This window comes from Elephas maximus, chromosome 8 (genome assembly GCF_024166365.1).
Source record: "Elephas maximus indicus isolate mEleMax1 chromosome 8, mEleMax1 primary haplotype, whole genome shotgun sequence".
Classification (NCBI taxonomy): Eukaryota; Metazoa; Chordata; class Mammalia; order Proboscidea; family Elephantidae; genus Elephas; species Elephas maximus.
In genome coordinates this window covers 99,609,214-99,622,099 of record NC_064826.1, presented here as the reverse complement: position 1 = coordinate 99,622,099, position 12,886 = coordinate 99,609,214, and the positions used below count along the sequence as shown (strand labels likewise).

General features: G+C 40.2%; 1 protein-coding gene across 1 annotated transcript in view; it reads right to left on the bottom strand.

Annotated features, from left to right (window-relative positions):
• NME8 (NME/NM23 family member 8) overlaps nt 1-12,408 on the bottom strand; it is a 65,666-nt gene extending 53,258 nt beyond the window's left edge. The window contains exons 1-4 of the mRNA XM_049894511.1: nt 12,373-12,408; nt 12,237-12,294; nt 11,945-12,051; nt 6,686-6,757 (exon numbers count right to left, since the gene is read on the bottom strand). Of these exons, the coding sequence (XP_049750468.1) occupies nt 6,686-6,757; nt 11,945-12,051; nt 12,237-12,294; nt 12,373-12,408 (273 nt within the window). The remainder of the gene's footprint in view (nt 1-6,685; nt 6,758-11,944; nt 12,052-12,236; nt 12,295-12,372) is intronic.
• Nucleotides 12,409-12,886: the final 478 nt, after the last annotated feature.

The window sequence follows — 12,886 nt, the reverse complement described above, 5'->3', positions numbered from 1 at the left end:
ATAGGGTAGGGGAAGAGGTCTGGTGTTGGACCAGTTCATTTTGAGATATCTTTGTCACCAGCTGGATAAACCTATCTTGAACCCAAAGTATGAGATTTGGCTGAAAATATAAACTTGAATTATTGATGTATATGTGAAGACAATTGAAATCGTGGAGGAAATTACCTACCAAAAGTATATGGCATGATAAGGTCAATTTTTTTTTTTTTAATTTTTATGGTGCTTAAGTGAAAGTTTACAAATCAAGTCAGTCTCTCACACAAAAACTTACATACACCTTGCTACATACTCCCAATTGCTCTCTCCATAATGAGACAGCCCGCTCCCTCCCTCCACTCTCTATTTTTGTGTCCATTCCACCAGCTTCTAACCTCCTCTACCCTCTCATCTCCCCTCCAGGGAGGAGATGCCAATATAGTCTTAAGTGTCCACCCGATCCAGGAAGCTCACTCCTCACCAGCATCCCTCTCCATCTCATTGTCCAGTCCAATCCCTGTCTGAAGAGTTGGCTTTGGGAATGGTTCCTGTCCTGGGCCAACAGAAGGTCTGGGGGCCATGACCACCAGGGTCCTTCTAGTCTCAGTCAGACCATTAAGTCTGGTCTTTTTACAAGAATTTGGGGTCTGCATCCCACTACTCTCCTGCTCCTTCAGGCGTTCTCTATTGTGTCCCTTGTCAGGGCAGTCATCGGTTGTAGCCGGGCACTATCTAGTTCTTCTGGTCTCAGGCTGATGTAGTCTCTGGTTTATGTGGCCCTTTCTGTCTCTTGGGCTCATAATTGCCTTGTGTCCTTGGTGTCCTTCATTCTTCTTTGCTCCAGGTGGGTTGAGAACAATTGATGCATCTTAGATGGCCACTTGCTAGTGTTTAAGACCCCAGATGCCACTCTCCAGAATGGAATGCAGAATGTTTTTTTTAATAGATTTTATTATGCCAATTTACTTAGATGTCCCCTGAAACCATGGTCCCCAAACCCCCGCCTCTGTTACTCTGCCTTTGAGGTGTTCTGTTTATTCAGGAAACTTCTTTGCTTTTGGTTTAGTCCAGTTGTGCTGACCTTGCCTGTATTGTAGTCTTTCCCTTCACCTAAAGTAGTTCTTATCTACTATTTAATTAGTGAATACCCCTCTCCCATCCTTCCTCCCTCCCCCATCTCTTAACCATCAAGGAATACTTTCTTCTCTGTTCAAACTTTCCTGTGTTCTTATAACAGTGGTCTTATATTTACAATATTTGTCCTTTTGCAACTGACTAATTTTACTCAGCATAATGCCTTCCAGATTTCTCCATGTTATAAAATGTTTCACAGGTTCATCACTGTTCTTTATCGAGGCATAGTATTCCATTGTGCAAATATACCATAATTTATGTATCCATTCATCTGTTGGTGGGCACCTTGGTTGCTTCCATCTTTTTGCTATTGGAAACAGTGCTGTAATGAACATGGGTGTGCATAGGTATCTGTTCGTGTAAAGGCTCTAATTTCTCTAGGGTATATTCCAAGGAGCGGGATTGCTGGATCCTACAGTAGTTCTATTTCTAGCTTTTTAAGGAAGCTCCAAATCAATTTCCAAAGTGGCTGTACCATTTTACTTTCCCACCAGCAGTGTACAAGTGTTCCAGTCTCTCCACAATCTCTCCAACATTTATTATTTTCTGTTTTTTTGATTAATGCCAGCCTTGCTGGAGTGAGATGGAATCTCATTGTAGTTTTGAGTTTGCATTTCTCTAATGGCTAATGATCAAAAGCATTTCCTCATGTATCTGCTAGCTACCTGAACATCTTCTTTAGTGAAGTGTCTGTTCATATCTTTTGCCCATTTTTTAATTGGTTTATTTGTCTTCTTGTAGTTGGGTTCTTGCAGTATCATGTAGATTTTAGAGATCAGGTGCTGATTGGAAATGTCATGCTAAAATTTTTTTCCCAGTCTGTAGGTAATCTTTTTACTCTTTTGGTGAAGTCTTTGAGTGAGCATAGGTGTTTGATTTTTAGAAGCTCCCAGTTATCTACTTTTTCTTCTGCATTGTTAGTAATGTTTTGTATACTGTTTATGCCATGTATTAGGGCTCCTAACATTGTCCCTATTTTTTCTTCCATGATCTTTATCATTTTAGACTTTATATTCAGGTCTTTGATCCATTTCGAGCTCGTTCTTGTGCATGGTATGAGGAATGGGTCTTGTTTCATTTTTTTGCAGATGGGTATCCAGTTATGCCAGCACCATTTGTCAGAAACACTCTTTTCCCCATTTAACTGCATTGGGGCCTTTGTCAAATATCAACTGCTCATATGCAGGTGGACTTATGTCTGGATTCTCAACTCTGTTCCATTGGTCCATGTATCTGTTGTTGTACCAGTACCAGGCTGTTTTGACTACTGTGGCGGTATAATAGTTTCTAAAATCAGGTAGAGTGAGGCCTCCCACCTTGTTCTTCTTTTTCAGTAATGCTTTACTTACCTGGGGGCCTTTTTCCCTTCCATATGAAGTTGGTGATTTGTTTCTCCATCTTATTAAAAAATGTCATTGGAATTTGGATCAGAATTGCATTAAATCTATAGATCGCTTTTGGTAGAATAGACATTTTCACAATGTTAAGTCTTCCTATCTGTGAGCAAGGTATGTTTTTCCACTTATGTAAGTCTCTTTTGGTTTCTTGCAGAAGTGTTTTGTAGTTTTCTTTGTATAAGTCTTTTATATCTCTGGTAAGATTTATTCCTAAGTATTTTATCTTCTTTGGGGCTACTGTAAATGGTACTGATTTGGTGATTTCCTCTTCGATGTTCTTTTTGTTGGTGTAGAGGAATCCAACTGATTTTTGTATGTTTATCTTGTATCCTGATTTTCTGGGTAACTCTTCTATTTGTTTCAGTAGTTTTCTTGAGGATTTCTTAGGGTTTTCTGTGTATAAGATCATGTCATCTGCAAACAGAGGTACTTTTACTTCTTCCTTGCCAATCTGGATGCCCTTTATTTCTTTATCTAGCCTAATTGCTCTGACTAGGACCTGCAGCATAATGTTGAATAAGAGTGGTGATAAAGGGCATCCTTGTCTGGTTCCCAGTCTCAAGGGGAATGCTTTCAGGCTCTCTCCATTTAAGATGATGTTGGCTATTGGTTTTGTATAAATGCGCTTCATTATTTTGAGAAAGTTTCCTTCTATTCCTATTTTGCTGAGAGTTTTTATCATGAATGGGTGTTGAACTTTGTCAAATGCCTTTTCTGCATCAATTGATAAAATCTTGTGATTCTTGTCTTTTGTTTTATTTATATGATGGATTGCATTAGTTGTTTTTCTAATATTGAACCATCCCTGCATACCTGGTATGAATCCCATGGTGAATTATTTTTTTGATATGTTGTTGAATTCTATTGGCTAGAATTTTGTTGAGGATTTTTGCATCTAAGTTCATGAGGGATATAGGTCTGTAATTTCCTTTTTTAGTTGTGTCTTTACCTGGTTTTGGTATCAGGGATATGTTGGTTTCATAGAGATAAGGTTAATCTTTAATGGCTGGATAAAGAAAGGTGAACCTAAAAAGGATATGGAGGGGAGTAACACCCAGGAGGAGTCCCTGGGTGGTATAAATGGTTAATATACTTGGCTGCTAACTGAAAGGTTGAAGGTTCAAGTCCACCCAGGGGCACCTCAGTAGAAAGACCTAGCAACATACTTGTGTAAAGATTAAAGCTATTGAAAAGCCTATGGAGCACAGTTCTACTGTAACACAAATAGGGTCTCCACAAGTCAGATATGACTTGATAGCAACTGATTAATCCAAGTCACAAAAGCGTAAGGAAGTGACTGTTTTAAAAAGGAAGGCATAGACATGGTATTCAATACATTTAAGAGATACAGAATATCCATTATATTTGGCAACAAGGTGGTAATTGGATATATCAGTGACAAAAATTTTAGTGGAATAATCAGACGGAAGTCAGATTGAATGGGTTGAGGGTTCATGAGAGGGGGAAAATGGAGTAGAAAAAAATATGAAAACTGAGAAATTTATGGAACCCTGGTGGCGCAGTGGTTAAGAGCTTGGCTGCTAACCAAAAGGTCACCAGTTCAAATCCACCAGGCACTCCTTGGAAACCCTATGGGGCAGTTCTACCCTGTCCTATAGGGTCGTTATGAGTCGGAATTGATTGGATGGCATCAGGTTTGGTTTTATATACATGTATGTATTTAAAAAGCCAAACCATATATATATATGCCATCTTCTAGAATGAGTTTTAACAGAGCCCCAGGGGTGCAGTCGTTAAGCGTTTGGCTGTTAGCCAATAGGGCAGCAGTTCAAATCCACCAGTCGCTCCTTGGAAACCTCATGAGGCAGTTCTACGCTGTCCTATAGGACTATGAGTCAGAATCGACTAGATGGCAATGGAGTTCTGAGAAATTTAGCTGTGATTTTAAGGAGATAAATTGGGAGATGGCTCAAAAGGGTTATGGGAAATTGGAAGAAAAGTTTATTGTCAGTAAGGAGGTCAAGAATTGAGAGGCCAGGATATTGTATGGGCTGCCCACATGGATACTAAAGTCTCCAGGGTAATGGCAAGACTTGAGTTGGAGAGGAAGACTGAACCAGCTGCCAAAGTCTTCAGTCATTGGAGGAACTAGTTAGAAAGTCAATTAATGACAGGCGTGAGATGGTGGAAGAGGAGGTTTACACAAATAGAACAGACCTCTAATAAGAAGGGAGGAGTTACTGAAGAAGTCAGTCATGGGAATCCCACTCCTGGCACTAAGAAACAAGGCCTGAGAAAGTGGTCACCACTTCCAGGCTGCAGAGAAAACATCCTTGGGAAGGACCTAGGCTTAAGGTAAGTCAAGGAGGTGGAGCAAAAGCTCCGAGGAGTGATTGAAGATCTTGGGAAGTTTGTGGGTTGTCTGTGTCAATTCCAGATGTCACAACGTGAAACGGTTTGGGACACAGGAAGTGTAGTGGAGAATGGGGTCAGGAAAAGAAAATTCTGAGCATTAGAAGGCTAGGTGGTACATGGCTGGGGGAAAGGTTGGGGCTTACATTCTGGGCAATGATTTGGAGGAATGAGAGAACTTGGACTGGATGGCCCATTTAAGGAGCATGGTTATGGGTCTCCTGGTCAGATCTGACCAACGTGGTGAAGTTAGTGCTGTCCCAGAGCTCCAGACTCCACATGCTTGGTCTGCCTCAATGCCTTGCTCCTAACAGCTACCTGCTGCTAGACATTCCCAATTGTTCCATGAGGTCCTCCTCCCTTTCCCAAGTTTATTTCTACCTCGGGTCACTGACGCATTCTGACTCCCTAAACCACTATATGTAGGCCAGGGGTCAGCAAACTGTGGCTCAAGGGCCAAACTGGACCTGCACATCCCAGAGCTAAGCATCTTTTTTCACAATTTTAAAAGGTTGCTAAAAAAAAAAACACAGAAATACAGGAGAGACTGTATTTCTGTAAAGTCATAAATATTTCCTGGCTGGCCCTTTACAGACAAGTTTCCTAATTCAGTTTGCTAATCTTAACCATCAGATTCTACAGCAATATCTACAGCACAGGCTTTTTACTCCGTTGACCCAGAAATTCAATTCTTTGAGATAACCTCAAGGGTGTTGCTTAATAAAAACAAAAGGTTATATCCAGGGAAATTTTTTAAAATAATTATTCCTAATGACAAATAGTCGAATTACCTAATTACAGTCTTACATCCTTGGTGAAGCTTTTCCTTACCATCACGACTCTCCAACTTTGGAGCAACTACAGCCTGTGTCACACAACTTAGCACTTAACTGAATACTCTCTTTTTAGGAAGCAGCACTTATGTTGTTTTCTGATTATCAAAGTTATGTGTTCATCACAGAATATTTGGAAGATGCAGAAAATTATAAAAAAAAAAAAAAACACACCCTTAAATTATGCACCCTTTCACCGTACATAAAACCAATTGCCGTTGAGTCAATTCAGACTAGGACTGTGCTCCATGGAGTTTTCATGGCAGTCACCTTTTGAAAGCAAATTGCCAGCCCTTTCTTCCTAGATGCCTCTGGGTGGGTTCAAACTGCCAACCTTTCAGTTAGTAGCCCAGCACTTAATTGTTTGTGCCACCATATATAATAAACTACTACTAACATTTTGGTGAATCCACATTCTATCTTCTTTCTATGCATTTGTAAACACAGAGATAAAAGGAATATATATTACCAAACTGTGATCATACTACAAACTATTTGCACCCTGTTTTTTTATTTTTTCACTAAACATTACATCATGGCAGCTAGCGGGGGGGTGGTCAGTAAATACTCTGACATGCTTTTTAATGGTGCAGAATATTTTCTTCTATGGTTATGCATGAATATTTATAACCAATTCCCTTCTGGGTCTTTCAGTAAAATTTTCAATTTTTCACACCTGTAAATAATAACTCACAGTACAAATCTCTGATTACTTCCTTAGGAAAGGTAAATACCATCTTATTTTCCTTTTCCCTGATCAACTCAGTATGTAGCAGTCTAATCTCCTCCATCCATTGTGAACTCCTGGAGGTCAAGTTATAAAATATATTAATAGATAAGCAAAGATAAGACAAAAAATGTACAATTACTATTATCAGCAAATAGTTCCATGGTAATTTTACAATGCTACTTGTCCTTTTACCGTGTATTGGAATCCGATAACACAATCGAGTGTATAAATATTGTACTTACAAGACTAAAGAGAAAAACGGGCTCACATTTATCTCTAAATGACTGCAAAGTCACAACGCTGTCAGCTTCTGCCTGAAATAAATGCAAAAATTTCATATAATAAAGGAAACTACACCTTCTACTCACTTATTGACATGGTTAGGTTCCAAAGACCAGATCATCATGTGAAATTGGCATTATGCGAAAATGGAAAATGACCACATCAGATCACAAAATGGAGGCTTACTACATCATTACATAACTGCCAAATTATATCACATAAGTGTCAAACCGCTGAGACTCAGCCCTGCATTACTCTCGCCTCACACCTCAGCATTCATTACCACTAGTTTGTTATTGCCAGATGTACATTGTTAATGCACAAATTAGTCAGATTATAGATTTTTTACTATTATAGTAAAGGGAAAATGTTGGATAAAGAGATAGCCAATAAGGAGGTCATCATCCATACACACTGCTGCCTTCAAGTCAATTCCGACTCCTAGCAACCCTATAGGACAGAGTAGAACTGTCCCATAGGGTTTCCAAGGAGCTTCTGGTGGATTTGAACTGCCAGCCTTTTGGTTAGCAGCCATAGTTCTTAATCATTACGCCATCGGGGTTTCCAATAAGTGAGAAGAAGGTGTATATCCAAGTCATTCGATAAAAAATGCAGCAATGCATACAATTTTTACTTTATATTTATTACAACATTTTCTGAGTATGGTAGAGTGGTCATCATGATCAAATTGCTTATCCTGGCAGTTCACTCCTTGCACCATTTGGCCCCAACCTCACCTCTCCCTGTCCCATTTTATGGAGCTCAACCTTCAGTCAAACTCATCTCATCCTTGATCTTCACTATACATCACTCTGTATTCCTTCCTCATTCCCTGGGCTCCTACTGCTTCTGGACCTGGGACGTCTCCCCTCGCTTTTCCAGCCCAGCTCCTGTAACCTTCCTCCATGAAGTCTGTCTTGCTCCCTCCTACTACAAATCATCTCTCCCTCCACAAATCACTATATGCACCTTCTTCAGGTACTTATTGTCGCTTTCAATGTTGTACTACTGTTATACCTGGGCCCATTTCTTCTCCTCTTCTAGCAGGAAAGCTATGTGCATGAATTGAGGGTGGTTCATCTTCACCTCGATATCTCTCTCCCCACTGCCAAGTGGCAGTCACAGGACCACACATAATAAGGTGCTTCCATACTAAAGGAGTCCCTGGATAGTGCAAACCATTAACTTGCCTGGCTGCTAACCAAAAGGCTGGAGGTTCGAACCCATCCACAAGCACCATGGGCAATCTGTTTCTGAAAAATTTGCCACTGAAAACCTTACGGGGCACAGCTCTACTCTAAGACACACGGGGTTGCCGTGAGTCAGAAGCGGCTCAGTGGTAACCAGTTTTTGCTTACTAAATGCTTCTTGAATGAACTGGTCATTCAATTTTAAAGTCTTTGATTTCTACATATTTGTAAATTTCTTAAAATTTTCTCAGACATTTCAAGTTATACTAAATTGAATATAAAACTACTTATTAAATAATGGTGTCTTCTTCCATATTAACACAGCTTCAGTTGGTCCAGCTATCAGAATGAGAAAATGTGGTCGTGTCTTCTCTAAGAATTGTTATTGTAACCTAGGGCAATGTTTTTCAAACTGGGATTTCAGGAGGTTCCTCAAGAGCCACGGAGGACAGTGAGGGGAAAGCCAGTCAAGGCTCCTTTACCTCTGTCTCAGCAAGAGAGCAGCTGTATTGTAATTTTCTTTCTTTTTTTTTTTTTTTAGCATATTGGCTTCCACATGATTTTCTTTTAGGAAAAAAAAAGTGCTGCTTTTAAAAAACAGTGGGCTTAAAGATACTAATTTATAATATTAAAGTAGAAAATTCAAAGATTATATTTAAAAGTAGTCCAAATATCATCATAACAGTGTTTATAATAAATAAGTTATTTAAGTTACAAATTTAGTAATAGCTACTGCAAATAACATTGAATTTTTATATGTAGAGGCACTGTGTCATGAGACAGACAGACATATAAGGTCTAATGTTAGTACAAAAAGTCTTTAAAAAAACCCACAACAGGAAAAAAAAAAATCTTTTAATAGGTAATGGACCTCGTAAATTTTAATTCTGGACATTAATTTACAAGTTCAGAAACGGTTACTTTCTTCGGTTTAACTGCAGAAATCAAAATGTCCAGCAGAGGGCACCCCTCCACCAAGCGTTGCTCACAATGGCGATTTGGAGACTAATACATGCATTTTCTTTCACCATTTATGAGCCGATCATATCATAAAAATAGCACCAATCTATGTGAATGTTCAGTAAGCTCAAACATAACAGAAGTCAACGTATTTTGGGAGATAGTACACATTTATTTGTTGTTAAATTCAACTTGTGCTAGTGTTAGGACTAGGACGTGTTTTGTAAAGACTTTACTAGCACTTCCAAGTGGGATAGATGTATTAGTTGAACTGAGCCTTGTGGAATATAAAAAGTATGTTGAGGAATTGTGTCTAGTGGGCCTGGTACTGCTGGATGGACACAAGCCTAAAGATTCTGGGGTTGGCAGGAGCCACTGTGAAGAGAGCTACAGCATACTATCCCCCAACACCTTTCCTATGACCAGCCCTCCTTTCTGGGGGCTCCTCTGAGGTGTGCTGAAATGGGAACCCAACAAACTCTGCAGTCTGATCCCCCAAACACTCACTCTTCAGTCTCTACCATCACATCCAACCCACACAGACGCCATGTTTGTTCTTACCCAAACTCATATAAACAAGGGGGATTTGATGACTCTAGACCACCAGGGAGTACAACATCTAGTTATACTTCCTGCTGATCTAAGGACTCTTTATCTTACTTTTCTGTGCCCGAGTTCCGTTGCAGGTAGTCTGACAGGTGCACGGGGGCATGTGCCTTGCTGGTGTTAGCCTCTCCTCACTGAGCCCAATTTCCTGCTAGACACTGGAGTATTCCCACGATCCCTAGCCTGGGAAACTGCAGTCTCACCGAGTCCAGGCAAACCTCCCCAACGTCAACTGCCAGGATCCCTGAGAGTTTTGTGACCCCAGATTCTCTGTGATGCACCTGCCAGCTCTTAGACCCTTCTGATACTATTTTTTAACTAACTTCTTATGCCAACCTCTAGTCTATTTTGCATGGCTATAGCCCTGGTGGCACAGTGGTTAAGAGCTGATGGCTGCTACCCAAAAGGTCAGTAGTTCCAATCCACCAGCCACTCCTTGGGAACCTTATGGGGCAGTTCTCCTCTGTCCTACAGGGTCGCTATGAGTTGGAATTGACTTGATGGCAACGGGTTTTGGGTTTTTTATACCTATTAAGCCATATACTCTGCCCACTTGGGTTTTCCTTCCTGCTTGTGATCAAATCTAGACTCACACCCCAGCTCCTTCAGGTGGTCCTGACTCTACAGAGTGAAAATGGCTGAAAACGACAAGTCCTTTATCTCAGAAGATGACCTCAACCCCTTTGCTCAGGACAAAAGGATTTAACCACCGTATACAGCTGCCCACTTTTCTTCTCTCTTGAACACAAAAATTATGAGAGAATTTAGTTTTGAGGCTTTAGAGTACTTGTTACTAACATTGAACTAAGGAAAAGAAGTTCTATAAAGAATGTATCTGCAAGAAGGGTATGGAGAGTCAAACACAAGTGAAGGTCAGTAAACAAATCATCCCAAGATCAAGGTTGAACAAGGTCATGGAAAGCCCATTCACAGGAGGCCATGCAATGCATTGACCTTTCACATCTGCATCAGAGACTATGTGTTTCAGGGGTGAGGAGTACAGATAAACAAGCAATTACCTGCTTCTGTATCTTAGGTCTAATTGGTTTGGATGTGTTTTTGTCCAATAGAAAGATGGTGTGAGCCAAATATATAACTTTAAACTCTCTAATAGCCTCACTGAAAAAGTAAAAAAAGACAAAAAAGTAATAACGTATTTAACTTAATCCAATATATCCAAAATATTATCATTTTGACATGTAATAAAATGTAAAAATAAATTAATGGGGTGTTTCACTTTTTTTTTCCTATTAAGTCTTCAAAGTCCTGTGTGTATATCTTAAACTTATACCGTATCTCAATTCGGATGCTAAATTTTAAGCAGAAGTACTTGATATTTAGATTTCATAAAATGTACAGCTCAGAAAGTTGATTCACACACCCAAGTTGTCCCAAACAACTTTAAAAGTTTTCTGATAACTGAAGCAAGTATCAGTTTTTAAATTTAAATTCATATTGATTAAAATGAAAAAATTCAGCCCCTCAGTTTCATTAGCCTATCGCAGATACTCAGTAGCAACTTGCAGTAGTGGATACCACATTGAATGAGAAACCTCTAAGCAGCTGGTAATTTGATGTGGATAAATTGAAAAATCAAGACAATACAGTGAAGTCAGGTAAGTTTGTCTGTGACACTTTTAATCCCTTGTCACATCTGGGTGGCACACCCAAGTGAGGGGAAAATCACTACCATTGGAAAATTGGTAACTGGGTAAGTGCCCAGAGTCCTGCCCAACGACATCCAGTAAACAGCATACTCACTGCCATAGAGTCCATTCCAACTCATAGCGACACTGTAGGACAGAGTAGAACTGCCCCTTAGGTTTCCAAGGCTGTAATCTTTATGGGGAAACCCTGGTGGCATAGTGGTTAAGAGCCACAGCTGCTAACCAAAAGGTCAGCAGTTCTAACCTACCACCTGCTCCTTGGAAACCCTGTGGTGCAATTCAGCTCTGTCCTATAGGTCGCTATGAGTCGGAATCAACTCGATGGCAGTGGGTTAGGTTTTGGCTTTGATTTTAATCTTTGTGGAAGCAAACTGCCACATCTTTCTCGCACAGGATGGTTGGTAGATTCGAACTACCAATCTTTCAGTTAACAGTTAAGTGCTTAACCATTGTGCCACCAAGGCTCCTCAGGAAACAGCATATGCAACCCTTATTCCAAGGGGCACCCACGGAACATGTGGTGAGGTTTAGGGAAACAGGTCAATAGCCAGGTGTCCATTTTTATATCTTCCTAACATTCACAGTCATGCTAAAAATCCTCAGCATTACAGGGAAGGGGCAAAAATCACATTCAATCTCAACTACGATAGAACTAAATACATAGTAAAACTGCCAGGCAAAAACTGTCTGTTTTGAAGGTTGTTTAAATTAAGACAACATTTAAAGTGTTAGAGGCTACTTAGAGAAGACGCTGAGTAACAAGAAAACAATTTTTTGATGGAAATGAAATTCTTACGACAGCAAAATGCAGAATTTCATCTTCGTTCAGCTCATTTTTCAATTTTCTGAATAAAGTCTGCATTGCTTTGCAAGGTCCGCACCAGGCTTGGTAAACGTCGATCACTAGAAGATAATGTTTGTGAAAGAACAGAGCAAAGAACCTAGAATAGTAGCTCATTCCAACACCGGGGCGAGGGAGGGCAAAGGTGTAGCAGGGTTTCAGGCGCCAGGGAAGGAACCTCAGTCTGTCCTGTGATGCGATAGGGTGCCCTGGGCCCTGCATGGCGGGACACAGGGGAGCCCCGTACCTGTTAAGCCTTTGTTCAGCAACATCTCATCCCACAGGCTTTGATTATTGATGACAGCCTGCAAAAAGGAAGGCACTGTAAGGGGTCTTCAAGTACCAGTGCAGCAAGTAAAGGATTGTGGATGTGTCATGCCTACCTGCAACTGGGCTTCTCCTCGCTTTTTGCTCGCCATTTATCTATCCTATGAACAAGAGGAGAAAAATAGAAAACATTTCAGAGGAAATTCAAATCATGTTTTCCCCTTTTTGCATTAAAACAACATCTTAATATGCTGCACCCTTCACAAGGCATTGATGCACTCTCACCTTCTCTGGAGAGAAGGAGCTAATGTCACTGCTGGGATCTACGCTTGATGCATGACTATCTCACTGTCTTATTCTCCCAATAACCTTGAAGTAAGGCAGGAATGTTACCAGTTACTGGTGGTCTTTTTTTTTTTTTTTAATAGCTTCATTTTCCTGAAGTATTATGAAGCCCTCTCTATATTTTAATCTGCTCACATTTTAATTGTCTGTGAACATGCATGTAGATCTTTCTCCGGTCCCTCTTAAGATCTGCCCACTCCAAAGATATTTTATTTTTAAAACAAGGTCACTGGTGTGTTCTGGAGGACAACATAAACTTTTCAAAACTATTCAGTCAGTGACGCC